General features: G+C 43.6%; 1 protein-coding gene across 1 annotated transcript in view; it reads left to right on the top strand.

The window, feature by feature from the left end:
* The window catches only part of LOC115177336 (eukaryotic translation initiation factor 3 subunit E), a 52,212-nt gene that overhangs the window by 10,160 nt on the left and 19,933 nt on the right, over positions 1 to 22,119 (top strand). Inside the window, exons 4-9 of the mRNA XM_029738027.1 lie at positions 2,987 to 3,029; positions 10,928 to 11,032; positions 16,726 to 16,851; positions 17,426 to 17,550; positions 19,969 to 20,095; positions 20,843 to 20,944. Of these exons, the coding sequence (XP_029593887.1) occupies positions 2,987 to 3,029; positions 10,928 to 11,032; positions 16,726 to 16,851; positions 17,426 to 17,550; positions 19,969 to 20,095; positions 20,843 to 20,944 (628 nt within the window). The remainder of the gene's footprint in view (positions 1 to 2,986; positions 3,030 to 10,927; positions 11,033 to 16,725; positions 16,852 to 17,425; positions 17,551 to 19,968; positions 20,096 to 20,842; positions 20,945 to 22,119) is intronic.

Here is a 22,119-nt window from a genome sequence, read left to right as displayed (position 1 = left end):
TTTATCACAAATTCAGAATGGACTGACCAATTGGAGGCAGTTATTTAGCATTACACGCCATTAAACCGCAAGCACCAGCAATTTCAGTAAAACATACAGTGCATTCGGAAAGTATTCAGACCACTTGACTTATTCCACATTTTGTTACGTTGCAGCCTTATTCTAAAATGAATTGTATTTTTACCCTCAATCCACACTACTCCCATAATGACAAAGCAAAAACAGTTTTTTTGAATTATCAAAAAACAGGTCACATTTACATAAGTATTCAGACCCTTTACTTAGTTAAATCACCTTTGGCAGTGATTTACAGCCTCAGGTCTGATGCTACAAGCTTGGCACAACTATTTGGGGGTTTCTCCCATTCTTCTCTGCAGGTGAGAGAGACTCTCTTATCCCGAAGCCACTCCTGCGTTGTCCTGTTGGAAGGTGAACCTTTGCCCCAGTCTATTAATCTTTGCCTCGATCCTGACTAGTCTCACAGTCCCTGCCGCTGAAAAACATCCCCACAGCATGATGCTTCACCGTCGGGATGGTGCCAAGTTTCCTCCAGATGTGACGTTTGGCATTCAGGCCAAAGAGTTCAATCTTGGTTTCATCAGACCAGAGAGTCTTGTTTCTCATGGTCTGATAGTCTTTAGGTGCCTTTTGGCGAACTCCAAGCGGGCTGTCATGTTCCTTTTACTGAGGAGTGGCTTCCATCTGGGCACTCTACTATAAAGGCCTGATTGGTGGAGTGTGGCAGAGATGGTTGTCCTTCTGGAAGATTCTCCCATCTCCACAGAGGAACTCTGGAGCTCTGTCAGAGTGATCATTGGGATCTTGGTCAGCTCCCTGACCAAGGCCCTTCTACCCTGATTGCTCAGTTTGACTGGGCAGCCAGCTCTAGGAAGAGTCTTGGTTGGATCCAATTTTCTTCCTTTCATGAATGGAGGCCGTTCTTCTTGGGAATCTTCAATGTAGCAGACTTTGTTAAATATATTTTTTATTTTACCCTTCCCCAGATCTGTGCCTCGACACAATCCTGTCTCTGAGCTTTAAGGACATTCCTTCGACCTCATGGCATGGTTTTTGCTCTGACTTGCTCTGTCAACTGTGTGACCTTTTTATATAGACAGGTGTGTGCTTTTTTAAGTCATGTCCAATCAATTGATTTTACTACAGACTCCCAAGTTGTAGAAACAGCTCAAGGATGATCAATGGAAACAGGATACGCCTGAGCTCAATTCCGAGTTTCATAGTAAAGGTTCTGAATACTTGTATTCAAATTAAAACAAAAATATCTTATTTGCATAAGTATTCTGACCCCCTTGACTTTTTCCACATTTTGTTTCATTTCAGCATAATTCTAAAATACCCCATAATGACGCAGCAAAAACAGGTTTAAACATGTTTGCAAATGTATTCAAATTAAAACAAATACCTTGTTTACATATTTGCAAAAATGTCTAAACCTATGTGGGCACCCCTTCAAATTAGTTCAGCCACAAAGGTGTATAATATTGAGCACACGCCCATGCAATCTCCATAGACAAACATTGGCAGTAGAATGGCCTTACTAAAGAGCTCTGTGACTTTCAACGTGGCACCATCATAGGATGCCACCTTTCCAACAAGTCAGTTCGTCAAATTTCTGCCCTGCTGGACCTGCCCTGGTCACCTGTAAGTGCTGTTATTGGGAAGTGGGAACGTCTAGGAGCAACAACTGCTCAGCTGCAAAGTGGTAGGCCACAGAAGCTCACAGAACTGGACTGCCAAGTGCTGAAGCGTGTAAAAATCGTTGGTCCTCGGTTGCAACACTCACTACCGAGTTCCAAACTTCCTCTGGAATTCAATACAGTAACTGTTTGTCGGGAGCTTCATGAGGGGTTTCAATGGCCGATCAACCGCATGCAAGCCTAGGATCACCAAGAGCAATGCGAAGTGTCGGCTAGAGTGGGGTAAAGCTTGCCGCAATCCGACTGGAGCAGTGGAAATGTGTTCTCTGGAGTGACGAATCACGCTTCACCATTAGGCAGTTTGACGGATGCCAGCAGAACCCTACCTTCCCGACTGTGGCGCCAACTGTAAAGTGGAGGATTCTTTTTTCTTTTAATTTTTTCTTTCTCCCATGGTTCAGGCTAGGCCTCTTAGTTCCAGTAAAGGGAAATCTTAACACTACAGTAAACAATGACTTTCTAGACGATTTTGTGTTTCCAACTTTGGGCAAGGCCCTTTCCTGTTTCAGCATGACAAAGCGAGGTCCATACAGAAATGGTTTATCGATTGGTGTGAAGAATTTGACTGGCCTGCACAGAGCATGGACCTCAAACCTTTCGGATGAATTGGAAAGCCAACTGCGAACCTGGCCTATTCGCCCAACATCAGTGCCCGACCTCACTAATGCTCGTGGCTGAATGGAAGCAAGTCCCCGCAGCAATGTTCCAACATCTAGTGGAAAGCCTTCCCAGAAGAGTGGAGGCTGTTATAGCAGCAAAGGGGGGACAAACTCCATATATGCCCGTGACTTTGGAATGAGATGTTCGTCGAGCAGGCGTCCACATACTTTTGGTCATGTAGTGTATATTTTTTATGCCTCTGTTGACATGAACGGCGTTTCATTTTATGACATGTAAAAAAAATTATATATATATATATTTGGCAAGCGACTAATTAAAGGCTACAATTCCAGTTTTGTAAAGTGAGATTGATCCCCCCCCCAATGTTGAATCTTGACAGTTTAATGGCGTCGGTGTTGAAGATGAATGTTGTAAACAGCCTGTGAATGTTCACACACAAGTACTTTTGCTGCCTGTCAGACTCTTGAAGTACAAAGGAGCAGCTCAAACTGTTTTGAAAATGAAAGTCCCTTGATTTGCCTGGAACTCTAGAACTGCTACAGTCCAGAAATTACACCTGAATGGGGCTTAACACTTAGCCTGCATCCGCCAACTGGTTACTTAAATTAAACAAGTCCACTAACTGTGACTCTCTTGCTCTCTTTCAGGGATGGACAGGCACTTTTTAACTATCTGGCGGAGAAACACAGCGTAAGTTTGGACCGCTTTGCTGACGTCTCACTTCTAAGCTGCATTTCCCATGACTCCTGTGTGAACCCACTGTTTAGGGAACAGGGGGCCCAAGCAGGGAGACATGTAATGACTTCCCAAAACCGTAACTCATTTTTGGGGGTTTTACGGCTTGCAGAAAATTCTGTGGACATTTTACAGTCTGTGGTGAATTGTTAAGAATAGATGGAACAGCTCGGGACACATGGGTTTGGCCGCAAGAATGCCTGGGAGTCTATATTTGGCGTGACACTTTATACACCCCCCTCCCCTGGCATCCCGCTGACCTGCACCCTGTCCTCAGTGCACCTCCACAGCCCGTAGGCCACTCGGCTGTGGGAAAGGGCGGTCTCCCTCCGCATCGCAGTGGCTAGCAACCACTGCCTGTCAAAGCCACACTGCATCTGTGAGACTGGACTCGGTTCCCAAACTGACGTCAGCGCGCTGTGATTTAGCAGGAGTGTACCGTTTAGGGCTCCATTCAGAGATTCCACCCCCCAAATGGACAGTTATTGTTTTTACTGTTTCATTCACTAATCTCCCCCCTTCTGCGCCCCTTATGGACATTCTCCAACATACTCTTCCCCTGCCCCTACCACCCAACGGTCATTTATCATTACTACAGTTTGTACTACAGTCTGTGTGTTGAACATAAATACACGCAACAATTTAAAAGATTTTACTGACTTAGTTCATATAAGGAAATAAGTACTTTTTTAAAATTTTATTTCACCTTTATTTAACCAGGTAGGCAAGTTGAGAACAAGTTCTCATTTACAATTGCGACCTGGCCAAGATAAAGCAAAGCAGTTCGACAACATACAACAACACAGAGTTACACATGGAGTAAAACAACATACAATCAATGATGCAGTAGAAAAAAAATAAGACTATATACAATGTGAGCAAATGATGTGAGATAAGGGAGGTAAAGGCAAAAAAAAAATGCCATGGTGGCAAAGTATAGCAAGAAAAACACTGGAATGGTAGATTTGTAGTTTGAAGAAAGTTCAAAGTTAAAATATAAATAAAATGGTGCAAAGGAGCAAAATAAATTAAATAAATACAGTAGCGGAAGAGGTAGTAGTTTGGGCTAAATTATAGATGGGCTATGTACAGGTGCAGTGATCTGTGAGCTGCTCTGACAGCTGGTGCTTAAAGCTAGTGAGGGAGATAAGTGTTTCCAGTTTCAGAGATTTTTGTAATTCGTTCCAGTCATTGGCAGCAGAGAACTGGAAGGAGAGACGACCAAAGGAGGAGTTGGCTTTAGGGGTGACCAGAGAGATATACCTGCTGGAGCGCGTGCTACAGGTGGGTGCTGCTATGGTGACCAGTGAGCGGAGATAAGGGGGGACTTTACCCAGCAGGGTCTTGTAGATGACCTGGAGCCAATGTGTTTGGCGACGATTATAAAGCGAAGGCCAGCCAACGAGAGCGTACAGGTCGCAGTGGTGGGTAGTATATGGGGCTTTGGTGACAAAACGGATGGCACTGTGATAGACTGCATCCAGCTTGTTGAGTAGGGTATTGACATTGACATAAATAAATTGGGTCCTAATCTATGGGTTTCATTGACTGGTAATTAGAGGTCGACCGATTATGATTATTCAACGCCGATACCGGTTATGGGAGGACCAAAAAAAGCCGATACCGATTAATCGGCTTCTTTTTTTAAATTGTATTTATTTATTTGTAATAATGACAATTACAACAATACTGAATGAACACTTATTTTAACTTAATATAATACATAAATAATATCAATTTAGCCTCAAATAAATAATGAAACATGTTTAAATAATGCAAAAACTAAGTGTTGGAGAAGAAAGTAAAAGTGCAATATGTGCCATTGTAAAAAAGCAAACATTTAAGTTCCTTGCTCAGAACATGAGAACACATGAAAGCTGGTGGTTCCTTTTAACATGAGTCTTCAATATTCCCAGGTAAGAAGTTTTAGGTTGTAGTTATTATAGGACTATTTCTCTCTATACGATTTGTATTTCATATACCTTTGACTATTGGATGTTCTTATAGGCACTTTAGTATTGCCAGTGTAACAGTATAGCTTCCGTCCCTCTCCTCGCTCCTACCTGGGCTCGAACCAGGAACACATCGACAACAGCCACCCTCAAAGCAGCGTTACCCATTTTGAGCAAGGGGAACAACTACTTCAAGTCTCAGAGCGAGTGACGTTTGAAACGCTATTAGCGCGCACCCACTTACTAGCTAGCCATTTCACATGGGTTACACCAGCCTAATCTAGGCTTGAAGTCATAAACAGCCCAATGCTTGAAGAATTGCGAAGAGCTGCTGGCAAAACACACGAAGGTGCTGTTTGAATGAATGCTTACGAGCCTGCTGCTGCCTACCATCGCTCACTACTCTATCAAATATCAAATCATAGACTTAATTATAACATAAAACAGAAATACGAGCCTTTGGTCATTAATATGGTCAAATCCGGAATTTCTTAATCATCATTTCGAAAATGAAACGTTTATTATTTCAGTGAAATACGGAACCGTTCCGTATTTTATCTAACGGGTGGCATCCCTAAGTCTAAATATTCCTGTTACATTGTGCAATCTTCAATGTTATGTCATAATTATGTACAATTCTGGCAAATTAATTAGAGAAGTGACACAAATTCATGTTAGCAGGCAATATTAACTAAATATGCAGGTTTGAAAATATATACTTGTGTATTGATTTTAAAGAAAGGCATTGATGTTTATGGTTAGGTACATCGGTGCAGCGACAGCGCTTTTTTCCCCGCAAATGCGCTTGTTAAATCATCACCCGTTTGTCGAAGGCTGTGATTCGATGAGAAATTAACAGGCACCGCATTGATTATATACCACGCAGGACATGCTAGATAAACTAGTAATATCATCAACCATGTGTAGTTAACTAGTGATTATGTTAAGATTGATTGCTAGTTTTTTTATAAGATGAGTTTAATGCTAGCTAGCAACTTACCTTGGCTTCTTGCTGCCCTCGCGTAACAGGTAGTCAGCCTGCCATGCAGGCTCCTCGTGGAGTACAACGTAAGGCAGGTGTTTAGAGCCTTGGACTAGTAAACGGAAGGTTGCAAAAAGGAATTCCCCCTGAACAAGGCAGTTAACCCCCGTTCCTAGGCTGTGATTGAAAATAAGAATGTGTTCTTAATCTGACTTGCCTAGTTAAATAAAGTTGTAAAAAAAATGGGAAAAAAAGCTGCAAATCGGTGGCCAAAAATACCGATGACGAAAACTTGAAATCGGCCCCGATTAATCGGTCGACCTCTACTGGTAATACAGATACCTTGAATAGGGTAGGGGAGTGTTGTCCCGTTCCAATTCAATGGCTGTGTGAAGTTGCTGGATATTGGCTTGAACTGGAACACGCTTTACATTTAGTTCCAGAGCATCCCAAACATGCTCAATGGGTGATATGTCTGGAAGAACTGGGACATTTCCAGCTTCCAGGAATTGTGTACAGATTCTTGCAACATGGGGCTGTGCATTATCATGCTGAACCATGAGGTGATGGCAGGAGGTGAATGGCACGACAATGGGCCTCAGGATCTCGTCACAGTATCTCCTGTGCATTGAAATTGCTATCGATCGAATTGGGGCACAATGTTGACATCAGCAAACCGCTCGCCCACATGACGGTATACACGTGGTCTGTGGTTGAGGCCGGTTGGACAACCTGACGAATCAAATCAATTTGTCACATGCGCTGAATACATCAGGTGCAGACCTTAGTGAAATGCTTTCTTAAAAGCCTTTAACCAACAATGCAGATTTTAGAAAAATAATTAGGTGATAAGTACATTTTTAAAAAAATAAATAAAGTAACATAATAACAGTAGCTATATACAAGAAGTACCGGTTAGTCGAGGTAATATGTGCATGTAGGTGGAATTAGTGACAATGCATAGATAATAGCAGAGTAGCAGCAGTGTGAAGTCGGGGGGGGTGGACAATGCAAATAGTTTGGGTATCCCGTTGATGAGCTGTTCAGGAGTTTCCTGGCTTGGCGGTAGAAGCCTTTTGGACCTTGACTTGGTGCTCCTGTACTGCTTGCCATGCGGTAGTAGAGAACAGTCTGACTAGGGTGGCTGGAGTATTTGACAAAAAATTTTTTTAGGGCCTTCCTCTGACATAACCTGTTATAGATCTCCTGGATGGCAGGAAGTTTGGCTTCAGTGATGTACTGGGCTGTCCATACCACCCTCTAGTGTCTTGCGGTCGGAGGCCGAGCAGTTGCCATACCAGGCAGTGATGCAACCAGTCAGGATGCTCTCGATGGTGCAGCTGTAAAACCTTTTGAGGACCCGTGCTATGTCAATCGCCTGAGGGGGAATAGACGTTGTCTTAACGACTGTCTTGGTGTGTTTGGACCATGATAGTTTGTTGAAGTGGACACCAAGGAACTTGAAGCTCTCAACCTGCTCCTCTGCAGCCTCGTCGATGAGAATGGGGGTGTACTCGGTCCTCCTTTTCCTGTAGTCCACAATCATCTCCTTTGTCTTGATCACGTTGAGGGAGAGTTCGTTGTCCTGGCACGCCAGGTCTCTGACCTCCTCCATGTAGGCTGTCTCATCGTTGTCGGTGATCAGGCCTACCACTGTTGTCATCGGCAAACTTAATGATGGTGTTAGGGTTGTGCCTGGCCATGCAGTTATGAGTGTACAGGAGGGGACTGAGCACGCACCCCTGAAGCGCCCCCATGTTGAGGATCAGTGTGGCGGATGTGTTACCCACCCTTACCACCTGCAGGCGGCCCGTCAGGAAGTCCAGGAACCAGTGGCAGAGGGAGGTGTTTAGTCCCAAGGTCTTAGCTTAGTGATGAGCTTTGAGGGCACTATGGCGGTCTGCTTGAAACATGTTGGTATCACAGACTTGAAAATTACAGGTTGAGAATGTCACCCTTTCCAGTTGGTCAGCGCATGCTCGGAGTACAAGTCCTGGTTAATCCAGCTGGCCCTGCGGACTTGTGAATACATTGGCTACGGAGAGCGTGATCACACAGTTGTCCGGGAACAGCTGATGCTCTCATGCATGCTTCAGTGTTGCTTGCCTCGACGCGAGCATGAAAGTAATTTAGCTCGCCTGGTAGGCTTGTGTGACAGAGCAGCTCGTGGCTGTGCTTTCCTTTAGTCTGTCATATTTTTGCAAGCCCTGCCACATCCGAGTGTCTGTGTAGTATGATTCGATCTTAGTCCTGTATTGCCTGTTTGATGGCTCGTCGGAGGGCATAGCAGGATTTCTTAAGCTTCCGGGTTGTTGCCTGTAATCCATGGCTTCTGGTTGGGGTATGTACGTGCGGTCACCATGGGGACGACGTCACCGATGCACTTATTGATGAAGCCAGTGACTGATGTGCTGTACTCCTCAATGCCAGCCAAAGAATCCTCGAACATACTCCAGTCTGTGCTTGCAAAAAAAAGTCCCGTAGCTTAGCATCCGCGTCATCTGACCACTTCCCGTATTGACGGAGTCACTAGTACTTCCTGCTTTGTTTATTGCTTTTAAGCAGGAATCAGGAGGATAGAATTATGGTCAGATTTGCCAAATGGAGGACAAGCGAAAGCTTTGTGCGTGTCTGTGTGGCTTAAAGGTGGTCTAGATTACTTTATTTTTCCCCCCTCTGGTTGCACATTTAACATGCTGGTGGAAATTAGGTTAAATGGATTTAAGTTTCCCTGCGCCGCCTCTGAGTTTTATTCTTTCCTTATTGCCGTATACAGCTCATGGAGTGCGGTCTTAGTGCTGCCATCGGTTTGTGGTCGTAAGTAGACAGCTACGAAGAATTCAGTTGACTCTCTTGGTATATAGTGTGGTCTACAGCTTATGAGATACTCTACCTCAGGCGAGCAAAACCTCGAGTCTTTTCACCAGCTGTATACAAATATACATAGACCGTCATCCCTTGTCCTACCAGAGGCAGCTGTTCTATCCTGCCGATAAAGCGTAAAACCCGCCAGCTGTATGTTATTCATGTCATCGTTCAGCCACGACTTGGTGAAACAACATAAGATATTACAGTTTCCAATGTCCCGTTGGTAGGATATACGCGCTCGTAGTTCGTTTATTTTATTATCCAATGATTGTACGTTAGCTAATAGGACCGATGGTAAAGGCAGATTACCCACTTGCCGTCGGATCCTTTTAAGACTCCCTGACATCTTTCTCCTGCGAATGACGGGGATGAGGGCTTTGTCGGGCGTCTGTAGTAAATGGCACGCTCCCCAAAACTAGACATATGTGGCATTGTGACAACTGCATATTTTAGTGGCCTTTTATTGTCCCCAGCACAAGGTGCACCTGTGTAATCATGCTGTTTAATCACATTCTTGATATGCCACACCTGTCAGGTGGATGGATTATCTTGGCAATTTAGAAATGCTCACTAACAGGGATGTAAACACTTGTGCACAATTTGAGAAGGATGCTTTTTGTTCTTATGGAAAATGTCTGGAATCTTCTTCAGCTCATGAAACATTAACAGTTTACATATTAATTTTTGTTCAGTTTATTGTTACTGTACACATTTTGTCACGTTCACTTTTTTTCTTTAATATATTTTATTTTGACCTGCACTGCAGAATAAGATTTTCACCTTACCCTGAGATTACATCTGTGTCCCTGTACATGTGACTAATAAACTCAATCTAACTCTAGAAGGCTTGTAACTGTGTGTGCTTGTTGCACATGGTTAGCCGAACTCCGGACTCTTCATTGAGACAATGTTGAAACATCAATCCATGGGAGAGTCGGCGCCACATTTTAATTTCTGCTGAGTTGTTGTAAATTCTGCAGGCTATGTTGTGAAATAGGCTTTTAGAAGTGCCGTCTTTATCTTGGTCTGCTTATCAATGCATGTGCCCCTTTTCCACATTCCGGTCCCTCTTTTTCTCTCTGTGGGACTGTTTGTTGCGTTGTGGCCATTGAGAATTTCACTGTTTAACTCGTGGGTACAAATGCTGTCCATTACTGAATGTGTAAATTGATAGGTATTTACTTTTTTGACACAAGTCAGTTTTGTCCCTCAAATGATGGGGATGATTACTCTTTGTGAGAGGGAGTGTATCTGATTTCATTGTTCCTCAATTAGTGGCTCAGACACTAGACTGAGGATAAATGGAGTTGGCTTTGCGTTAGCCTGCCCCGGAGCAGTTTAGTTCTGAAGGTGTTGTATTTATAGAAATTTACTTGGCTTAAAGGTAAGCCACTTTTGTGGTACCAGTTATCCCAAGTTGAAGTCAGACCAAAGTTGACTCCTCATACCTTATTCGTAGTATAGGGCTCAGGTAAGTTGTTGAAGGCTTTTCCCGATTAGCCACAGGTGTACATGTCAAAGTAAATAGGCCTACATGTGGTAATGTAGCATTCCCTATGGGATGTTGACATGGAGCTACTTGTACATACAATTCCACTCTTAAATTGCTCAAGGGCACTACAGCAGGCAACGGTATCTAGGATGATACCAGCAAACCTCTGGTTGACCGTGCACTCCTCACCATATTTTCCCATCTGAGCAAAGATTCGGACTGGAAACCCTCCCACTTCTGTAACTGGTCTAGGCAGAAGCTAATGGGGATCTGTAATAAATACAGATACAAACTGCTAGGCTACCTGCTGACCCCATTGATCAGTGATGGTAATCAAACAGAATGGGCTCTGAAATCGAAGATGATTCTAGAATTGCCCTCCTTACTCCAGCCACTCGGGCATTGACTGGATATAACACCATGGATCTCATCTTGGACCATAATCTTACATGAGGCTTGCGAGAAAGCTGACAATATTGTCATCAAATAAATAATTGCTTGTGTCTATGCTCTGAATAGTTATCGGGCGACACCATTGATCGGCCTTTTTCTCTTCCAGTTCCGTCAGGAGTACCTGGACACTCTGTACAGATATGCCAAGTTCCAGTACGAGTGTGGAAACTACTCTGGGGCTGCCGAGTACCTCTACTTCTTCCGTGTCCTGGTAAGTCAAGTAGCCCTCATTTCAGTGTACTCTTAACAAATATCAAACTGGCAACCTTGGATACTAGATGTTCACAGCAAGTTAATAGATCTAGAGACTTTTTTATTTTATTAGGATTATTATGGATTTGTACCCTTGCAACTTCATCAGTAGTTTTCAGAATGAAAACTGGACCACTCAAAAGTTGCCACTATTGGGCAGTGCTTTATATTAGCAAGCTCTTTAAGGGCAAACAGTTAGACGATGATTGAAGCTTCATTAAGAAGTATTAGTTTCTCAGGAACGACTCCCATTTTGTGCATTAATCACTGTCGTTATGTGATTTTTCCAGCAGTGCACAGTGCCAAACTCCATCAATTATGAGCAGTGTACATCCACTTAACATTGCATTTTTTAGAAATTAGACAGTTTTCGTTGAAGTATACTTTTTTGGCTCAATGTGTTTTGTTATGAAAAATGGATTTTCCTACTTCACTGCTCGGTTGTTTGGCCAGGGTTCTTTAATTTTTCAAAGGACTAGCACAAGAGGAAGGAACACCCTCAGTAATTGCATGTGAAAAGCTGCCGTCATTCTCTCCATTCAATTCTCCACACGTCTTCAGTATTAGGATGAGCTGATATTGAAGGACAAGGGTAGGTTAATAAAAATGTTTTTTTTTTTTTTTACTGTGCCAAGTGTTCAGCAGCAGACTTAATAATCTGTCTTTAGTCATCTCGTGTGTGTGTGGGGGGGGGGGGGGGGGGGGCTGCGGTGAACGACTTATTGATTTGAAGCCAGGTGGCTCCTTGTCAGGCATCAGAGTGCTTATGAGTTACGTAACATGTTCTGGTGGTCTTAGAGAAAGTCATATATGCACTCAAATAAAGAATCAACTGTCACCGAGAGAACAGGTTTACTAAACAAAGAACTAGCCAACCACTTAGCCTATACATTTGCAAAGTCCGTTCATTTAGTCCTATCTTGTTTGAATTAATCAAATTAGGGATGTACGTTTTAAGGTTTGTTGCCAATTTAATTCCACTAAATTATGCAATTTAACAGACTGAGCGTGACCGGTCAAATGTATTTTCAGTTAACCATTAACATCCCTAGTTTTGAATGTTGCAAATTATTCCATTGCGTTTCTCGGCCTGTACTGCTAACATTTGAGAGTCATGGAGGAGGGCTTGGATTAAATCATTTTCAGCAGCATTGAAATACTTTGGAAATCAGATAATAGCAAAGAGGGTTGGGGCGGGGGGTAATTACAGTTCACTGAAAGTACTGGCAGTATTCTCGTTACACATGCGTACTTCTTATTTCCTCTATAAACAAAGGGATCATTGCTCTTGTGTTTGTGGCTTCTCTCCCGCTGCCCTCAGAAATCAGTGAAAGATGAACTACACAGAGAATGGCCAAGGTGCAGTAGGACTGTGTGCACTGCTGTATATAGTTGGAAACCTCTTAGGCCTAGAGGGGTGGTAACCTGACTGAGAGGGTAGCCTAGAAAAGTGTTTTGTGTCACAATAGAGTGGTGTAACACTAGATAAGTCCTGGGAATGGACAGCCTGTGACCTCAGTGGAAGGTGCCACCAGATCTTCTGTGCTGCCTTTTTGTTAGTCACTCTCCAGGACCAGTGGCTTGTAAGGTGGGTCTGAATGCTTGGCTGACCTTTCGTGCTATCGTTGACTTTAACGAGTTGAGTCTTCAGAAAGCCTCGGCGTCAAACCTAATTTCCAAACAAAAATAATCTGTTGGCCAATGAGGTTCATTTCTACTGTAGTAGCACCAGACCCAGTGTTAGTGCTTTTGGTTTGAGGTGTGTGTTTATTTTTCTATGGTCACACTGACCATGCACCACCTCTACTATTGTGGGCCTCCTTTCAGAAACCTATGTTTCTTTTTGGGAAAGTTGTTTGCAAATGTGATTAACAAACGCGCCTATGTTTTTGGTGGTAGATTTTGCCATTGTTACTCAAAAGCCACTGTTTACTATTCCATCTCTACTATCAGTGTCCTGTAATTCCTCCCACCAAACAAGCACAACCAGTGTTTTCCAAGTCTTATTCAATTGTTTTGTTAGCATCTGTCCTCTTTTGAGCTCTGCGGTATAGCAAAGGCTTGTGCCAAAGCCAGTCTCGAAAGAATAAAATCTACGTTTTACATGGTCATCAGAATGACAAACTTTACAACCAATTTAGTACCATTTTAAATGACATTTGATACTCTCCCTCTGTCGTGAAGATGTCTGTGACTAGTCATGCACGTTGGTGATGCTGGTGGCCTCTCCTGAAAAACAGGCTTTGCAGAGACTTAACAACGAGCCCTATTCTCTGTAAACAGCCTCTTAACCCAAAGCAGTTGGGCTCTTCATTTGATTGATTCTATGTGATGCGCTCACATTTAAGTATGCTTGCGAGAGACATTGAAGACCAGATGATGGTGGCTCTTGATCGAACATGAGCAAAACCCACATCAAAAGCATGCAATTGATGCGCTCCCTCTCCGCACAGTTGTTTATGGTTTTTAGCTCAGTCTAAATAAACCCAAATTGCTCATTTCTGTTTTTTCCCCCCCCTCCAGCCAGGGCAGGCACTTTTACCAGATAGCTGCTGCCTACTCTTGACAATCCAAAGGCTCACATTTCTTTTTTTACAAATGCCTAAATGTCTGTCTTTATACTTAATACCAGCCCCCGTATTTCTTTTCCCCCCCATTGTTGTGGACCTCCCATTTTCTCAGACTGCCCCCGTAAGGTAGAGGTGAAGCTCCATAAGTCATCGAACGTGGGAAAGTCAGTCAATTAAACAGAGGAAGCCAGGCTTGTAAAATCCAGGCCTCGGGTTCTGTTACAGTGTGGCGTAGCGCGAAAAGAGCAACTTATTCATATCATCAGTTAATGCAGGTATTGGATGTTGCGAATAAAGATTGAGTGTCCCGACAGCTCTCCAGCACAGTAAATTTATTGTTGCTGGTCAGTCAGTGAATGTGCCCCGTTTCGCCAACCAATGGAAACTAGGTAACTGCTGGAAAAACCCCATGTAGTGAAACTATTGTTGCGTGGCTACTAGTGAATGCCAGGCAGTGTGTAGAAAGCTGCCATAATGACATGGAGGTCTGCTAAACCTAGCAGACAGGGACTTCCAAGGCAGAAAAAACAACAAACAAACCTCTTTAGAGATTAAACTACAACCTTTTAAATTGGCAGTGTGGCTGACTTTTGTAAGTTGTAATGCTAATCTTATGTCTAATTAAAAAATAAAGTCATTTTAAAGCAATCCCAAGTTGTTTTATGATCAAAGGACTCCACTGTTGTGAGTGAATGGATGGCCTTCTGCTCCTCTTAATGTGTTTTACTTTAGAAGACTATCTTGCCGCTGACATTCCCCACTTATTTTTTTCCTACCAGAATTATTTTCCACCAGTCATCTTTATGTAGCAGTTCATGTACAAGTTAGTGTAGCCTAATAAAGTCTTCATGTAGCCATTCAGGTAACCTAGCGGTTAGAGCAAAGGGCAGGTACCCGGAAGGTTGCTCATTCGAATACGCGAGCTGACAAGGTGAAAATCTTTGCCCTTGAGCAAGGCACCATTTGCTCCAGGGGTGCCGTACTGCTATGGCTGACCCTGTAAAACGACACTCACTGCACCTATCTGTTGTATATGAGAGAGATCTACAGGTAGAATCTGCTTTTCTCAATCACTGAGATCCCAGCTGAAATGTGATATTTTTATTTCTGTGGTTTCCTTCTCCACCCATGGATCATTCGTGTCTCAGTCCACAACTCTGGCTGTCTGAAAGAAGGGGTGTGGTGGATTGCGTGTAGGTTTCCTTGGCCTTAGAGCAGACACCTGCCCTCACTTCCAGGTTGACTCTTGTCACTGACTGCGTTTGTTGTTATCATAAGCTACTGTGGGCCAGAGGTTCCCATGAGCCATAGGGTGGAGGCCAAGCTTTGATTAAGCAGCCATAGGGTGGCACGCAATTGGTCCAGGTTTGGCCGGTGTAGGCAGTCATTGTTCTTAACTGGCTTGCCTAGTTACATTAAAAAAAAATTGACCTTTTGATGTCTGTCCCATCAACTGTTTCTTGTTAGCATCATTTCATATCAATGCATTTAGCTTGTGATAATGGAAGAGTTGTACTAAGACTTTATAGCTAGCATGATTCAACAGGATGTTTTCCTTCTGTGTTAATGGTAGATTATCACAATTATATTTTAACATGCTTGAAAAGCTGTAGAGGTTATTGAAATATTCCTCTCAAAGACATGCAGTTTGTACAGCAAACCTGAAATTAAGTGTCCTACTGGCAATGTACCAGGCATAGACTTCGGGAAAAACATTTTACCTTGTTTTGAAAAGCTTGATAGCCAATCAGGGACATTTCCTAAGGACATTAACAGATTTGTCTTTGATGCCCCTTTTCAATCAAATCAAGCATCCAAACAGTCATTAATCGAGACTAGACGGATTACCCTGGCTCGGAGTAAATTATGAACACCTCCCAGATGGTGTTGAGAAACCCAGGCTGTTGCTGGTCACAGTGCATCTAGGTTTCTGTGGCTGGAGCAGGACATCCGTTGTTGGAACTCTAAGTAACAGACATTTTGAGAACTCAGCCTCTACTGCATGCTTCTCCTTGTAGCCTTGTTGATCAATGCTCTGACGTTGTGCAAAACCACCACCAGAAGTAGTAGCTGCATGCGCACTTCATTAAAGTCCCTTCAGAGGGGCGGACGACCAGACAGTTTTCAGGGAATTGACCGGAGGTCAATGCAGAGTCCGAGGAACAGCGATGGGGTTTTCCCTCAACGATGCTACATGTGCCCTGCCCTCCTTCCCTCCATCTACTCTCATATGCGTGTATATCTTCAGTGTTCTTTCCAATTGCAACTATTTTACTGCTAAGTTAACTTTTAGTCGTCATTTGGATAATTATTTCAAAGGCTTGATATCTGGACCCGGAGTTGTGAACTCAAGGTACCTTCAACCATTTCCTTTCAGATAGAATTGTGGTATGGTGATGTCACAGACAAGCTGACCTTTGACCTGCTGACCCTGCCCCAGAAACATCAAGGTGGTAGCTTGAACTAGGCAGAGCTAAATTAAGTGACACATTCCATTCTTAACTCTAGAGAGGAGGACCAAAGCTGAAATGCATCCCTAGTGTGTTTTGTCTTCCCAAGGCCGTGTGCCACCCTGCATTTTTTTAGTTGCAGCATTAAGTAAATAACAGTAACCAAACGTTTTAGCTCTAGCACATTGTACAGAGAAGCTCACATGTGCTTCAAATGTGCTCCTAGTTACAGTGGTAGTCTGAAAGATCGCAGAACATCTGCAATGGAGCGGTTGCCGTATCACGAAGTGCAGCAAATTAGGTTTTTATAAAAAGCTAAACATTCTTTCATGATCCATTTCTCTTTCTGTCAAGCCCCATTCCCTCAAGATGACATAATTTAATCAGTTTATCCAGTATAAATAAAAGTAACTCCACCGAACAGTTTTGCCTGCCAAAGCCAAGCGGCGGTGGCAACAGCCACTCCTTCACTGACTGTGCCTGTGTGCGAGCACACTGTTTGTAGGCGGAGGCATTTATCAGGATTAGATCTGCCAGTGCCTGGTCATTTTGCAGGTGGGTTGAGTTAATGCTGCAGTGAGAGGTGATGCTGTGTTTCAGGTTCTAACAAGTATGACATGTCTTTTTCCCAGGTCCCGGCCACAGACAGGAACGCCCTGAACTCCCTGTGGGGGAAGCTGGCCTCTGAGATCCTGATGCAGAACTGGGAGGCTGCGATGGAAGACCTCACCCGCCTGAGGGAGACTATCGATAACAATGTAAATGCCCCACTTCTCAGAATTTGACACTGCACTTGGATTCCCTTACATAGATTCGACTCCCTTATTGACCGCTTTGGGTTTCAGCAAAGCGCTGTTGCGGCTTGATGGGCCCCCCCCCCCCCCCCTCAGTCTTGACTCCAGAGGAACTGCAAATGGAGCAGTTATGTGGATCTAGTTAGATTTTTTTTAATTTATTGGATGGATAGCTGGGAAGGGCGCAGGGGTGCGGGCTCTGGCTTGGAAGGAAAACGTTTGGAAGGGAACAGACCTTAAGTTTACATTTTTTTACTTAACCTTTTATTTAACTAGGCAAGTCGGTTAAGAACGCGTTCCTAGGCCGTCATTGTAAATAAGAATTTGTTATTAACTGACTGCCTTGTTCAGGGGCAGAACAACATATTTTTACCTTGTCAACTCGGATTCGATCTAGCAACCTTTCGGTTACTGGCCCAACGCTCTAACCACTAGGCTACCTGCCTCCCCTTAAAGTACTCTGAACTTGTTAATGGTTGTACAGTAGACTGTGTTGTCAATCAGAACTAGTAAATAATGACATCTCTCTCCTGTCCAGTCGGTGAGCTCCCCCCTCCAGTCTCTTCAGCAGAGGACCTGGCTGATTCACTGGTCCCTATTCGTCTTCTTTAACCACCCCAAAGGCAGAGACAACATCATTGAGCTCTTCCTGTATCAACCCCAGTAAGTAATTTCTTGACACACTGGAGTTCATTTAAAACACTGTTGGCTCATTTAGACCTGATGACTAACCCTCCTTAACATATTGGCCTGTAGAAGCTGCCATCTCTTCACTCCAAGGTACAGTGTCTACACTGATCCACACTAAACCCTTGAGTGACCCAAGAGGTGATTGTTAAAATGTGGCCTGCTGGCATACTTGGGGGGGGGGAAATGTATCCCTAAAGAAGAGGCACAGTAGAGGGCTGAACCTTGGGCCCCAGGGTTTGCTGCTGGCCCAGGAGAGACCAAAAGTGGTTCAGCTGGCAGCCGCCTGGGTCAGGTCCTGCTTGATGTGGAGAAAGTAGACTCGTTTTTATTCAACCAACTTGATTTTGAAAAAGAAGCCATTTACTCTTAATAACTTTGGGAAGGAGGCAGCTTCAAAAACCTACTCTGGGTATTTTTTAAAGTGGTTTCAGTCCGTTTGTTTTTGTGTGGTCTATTTACTCTCGAAGCTGCAAGTTAATTCATGTGTATTGCAGATCGCAAACTATGCACTGCATAACATTTACACATAATGCACCCCCCATTCTGATTGCCGGTTTGTGTAATTTAACCGCTTTTTGTAGTCATCTGAAAGTATGACATGCCACCATAGCAGATAGGGATGTCTGGTTTTCTGAGTTTTACTTAAATTAAAAACTAATTCAGATAATGAAGGAAAGGCTGCCCAATAATTAGTCATGAAAAGCTCATACAAGCATCTGTTTTGGACAAACTTGAGGGAGTTTTATGTGCGTTGCTATTACAGTCAAGAAACCACTTATTCCACAGTGAGGCTTGGCCTCATTCCCTCACCCCTTGACCATTACTTCCTTTGGCCAAAGTTGGTGACCAGTGGCTAGGCCTTAGTTTAATGTTTGACCTCTGTTAACCCCGCAGCCAGCAAAAGTTGCATCAGGCGTTCCTATTTAGTGTTATTGAAAACATCTACAGAGTTCAAGGGCACTCGTGGTGAGAATATTGTCATGCGATGATCTATGATGTAGGTGCAAAGGGGGAAAATTAGTAATTTAGTAATGCTATCCAAGCCCTCGCAGTTGGTTCAGAGTTTCACTTGCTTTACATTATTCAATCATTCTCAGATGGGCAATGAAATTGTAACTTCTCTACCTCTCATCTCTATCCTCTCCTCTTTACTCACACTCGCACGTGCGCGCGCACACACACTGGGTCTAAATCGTTTTGATTTTGAAACTCATTCTTGGTACAATTCTTGTGAAGCATTCTCTGCAACCAGTATAGCGACGTTGTTCCCTCAAATGCCAAAATGATTAGGTCCCGTAAGTGGGGTAGGGTGAATGTTTTCTTTTTTCCTCACAGCTATTCGCAGATATGACTGCGTGACTCTCATGCAGGGTTGCTTGCTATTGGAGACCCCCTGGAGAGAGAGTAGGTGTAAGTTAATCAGGAACAGAGCACGGCTTGTTGTGATCTGCCACTGAGTCCGACAACTGCAAAGGGAGAGGAAAGGAGGCTTCTCTAACCAGGTTGATGATCGCTCACTGACTAGCCCGCCTGCTCGCTGCTGATTTTAGACAGCAACATCACAAGTGCCACAGGCCCCCTTGTCCCTTTAATTGTTCCAACTAATTAAACCGTTGTCTGCGACGCTCCCTCCTCGCTCTGAACAACATGTGTTCCTCCGTCTTAATCTGAGAGCTGAAAGGGTTGGAAGTGGCAGGGAAACCCCACGGAGGACGATTGTGGGGGTGGGGTGGTCAGTGATAGCTGATCAGATAAGGATGAAGAGAAGTTATACAGTTAAGTCGATCACTCCTTTTGACAAGGAATGGGGTGTGTATGTGTGTGCGCGCAAGGTTTTTTTTCACGGAAGCTTGTTGGGAAAGGACTTGAAACACTGTCTGCAGAGTAAGAATGTTGTCTAGGGTTCTAATCTGCTTCTAACAAGGCCCTCTCTCGTGCTCAGCCCTTAGCAAGTTGACCTGTGGCTGAAAAACAAGGCCCTGAAGGATAGGGTTTCAGCTACTGGGCAGATCCCCTGCTCAGTGATCTGTGTCTACTGCGGAGGCCAGGGTTTCCTTTCCTTCACTCCGCTTATACAGGGGTAATGAAAGGGAGTGCTTAAACCTATGTCATGTGGAGAATGCACTATTACGGACATATCTGTTTGGTCTAAGGTCAGACGTCCTAAATGCCATGAGCCTAATTGCTAAGTTACTTGCGTACAAAAATAGACATTTATGCCCTTAAACTGTGTGTTGGTGTATGCATAGGTTTATCAACTTTGTATTGCCTTCACCTCCATAAATATCAACTCGCATCATGAGCCATTGCTTTTTTGCCATGTAGTTCCTCCAGTCCTTTTAAGACCCCTGATTATTTGTTCTTGTCGTGACCTTTGTTTTGGCATTTCAGGTACCTCAACGCCATTCAGACCATGTGCCCACACATTCTGCGTTACCTGACCACAGCTGTCATCACAAACAAAGACGTTCGCAAGCGGCGGCAGGTCCTGAAAGATCTGGTCAAGGTCATACAGCAGGTAAAAAAAATCTGAACACATTCCTTACCCCAATTTCTCTGAACACATTTCCTACTAAGTTTCTCTCACGTTCTGGACAGTAACGTGTTAGCCAACCTTAGTTGTCAGTGTAGGTTTGGCATTTTGACACAGGATGTCACCAACTAATAGGGAAAGGGGGATACCTTGTCAGGTGTACAACTGAAATGTCTTCTGCATTTAACCCAACTCCATTAAAGTCCATAGAAACCACACATCTATGAGCAATGCAAGCCTTGGCTGATAGAGTATACTCTATCAGAGATCTGGTCCTGGCTAGAGAGGTCTTGAACCCATTACATTTGATAAATGGCAGCAGACGGTCTGATTGTAGAGTACCGATTTCTTCCCCGACCCAACATCGGTAGCTTCTTCAGAGATCAATGGCTCTGAAAGCTAAATAAGCGCTGTCTCGGTGGGCTCTGTGTGATCACTAAAACATGTGCTCAATGCTTGTTCTGTCTTTTGGGTCTTCTTGGGTCTCTCCCAGCTACCATGGTTTGGAACTGTTTAGGGGACTTTTTGAATCTGCTTTTATTCACTGCCTTGTAAATTCTAGTATTTGCTTAGCCATGTTACTCCACATTAGACTTTTTTATTTTTAGTAATGGGTTGGAGGCATGCCACCTTGCCTGTCGAGATAACCTGTGCTATTTCCACTGCTGAAAAATTGAGCTAGCACACACAGGCATGTGCAAATTGTTAGAAATGTTTTCTTTCCATTTCCAGGAGTCCTACACCTACAAAGATCCCATCACAGAGTTTGTGGAGTGCCTGTATGTGAACTTCGACTTTGACAGCGCTCAGAAGAAACTCAGGGAGTGTGAGTCGGTAAGTCCCAGCAGACTCTCCGCCCCGCACGCACGTACCCACCCACCCATCAATGTGCAATAGATTTTGAATAATTTCTCCTTTTCAGACTTCAGTTTTAAAAGTTGAACATAACTCTATATATTTCTTGGTTTACAGAGGGATTTGGATTAGCCAACCAGCCCTCCCAACGTTCCCTTGTAGCTAGCACAGAAGTAAACACCATTAGGGCTCATGCAAGATTGGCCTTGTCTTTTATTACATTTTTTGAATACATGGGTCCATACATAATGGCTGATGGTAGAATTGCATTAGGTCACTTGGGTGATACAGAAGTCCTCTGGGAAACCCTATGACTCATTGGTCTGGCCATATTTTTATGATGGCCTGTAATTGTGCATCAGCCTGGTAGTTAACCGTAAAAGCTTTTATAAGCAAAGGTCTATGCAGGGGCGTTCAGACACTCATTAAAGAGATGTGTGTCATAGACAGCCGTTGGATAATTTATTTCCATTTTGGTTTGTAATGGCTTGATGTGTACTGCCATTGAAGCCACTGTAGTGCATCAGCTAAAGATGAAGGCTGCATTTCCAGCAATGCCTTCGTCCATCTAGGCCAAGTTCTCAGTGACAGAACGAGTTGATAACAAGCCGTGGAAAAAGATCTGGGTGCGTTGTGAGGATCAGGCGACGAGATGCTTATCTGCCCTTCCGTCCTGCTAACTAATGTTCAATCGCTGGAAAATAAATGGGACGCGCTGAAAGCACATATGTCCTACCGACAGGACATTGAAAACTGTAATATCTTACGTTTCACCGAGTCGTGGCTGAACGACGACATTAAGAACATACTGGCGGGTTATCCTCTTGAGCGTCTCATCCCGTTAGCGGGATCATTTTCCAGCGAAAACTCCTAGCGACATTAGCATAACGAAATTCAATATTTATTTTTTTCAAATATAGGACTGTCTCATATCGTTTTATAGATACACCTCTCTTGAATCGACCCTCGTTGTCCGATTTCAAAAAGGTTTTACAGGAAAAGCACAATATTAGATTATGTTAGAGGAGTACATGGTAAAAGTAGCATCATATGAATTTTCCGACCAAGCACATGCATCACATATAACCAAAAAACAGCTAAATGCAGCACTAACCTTTTACAAACTTCATCAGATGACACACCTAGGACATCAT

The sequence above is a fragment of the Salmo trutta genome, chromosome 37 (assembly GCF_901001165.1).
Source record: "Salmo trutta chromosome 37, fSalTru1.1, whole genome shotgun sequence".
Lineage (NCBI taxonomy): Eukaryota > Metazoa > Chordata > Actinopteri > Salmoniformes > Salmonidae > Salmo > Salmo trutta.
Note: the sequence above shows the minus strand (reverse complement) of the source record. Positions and strands in the feature narration are given on the sequence as shown.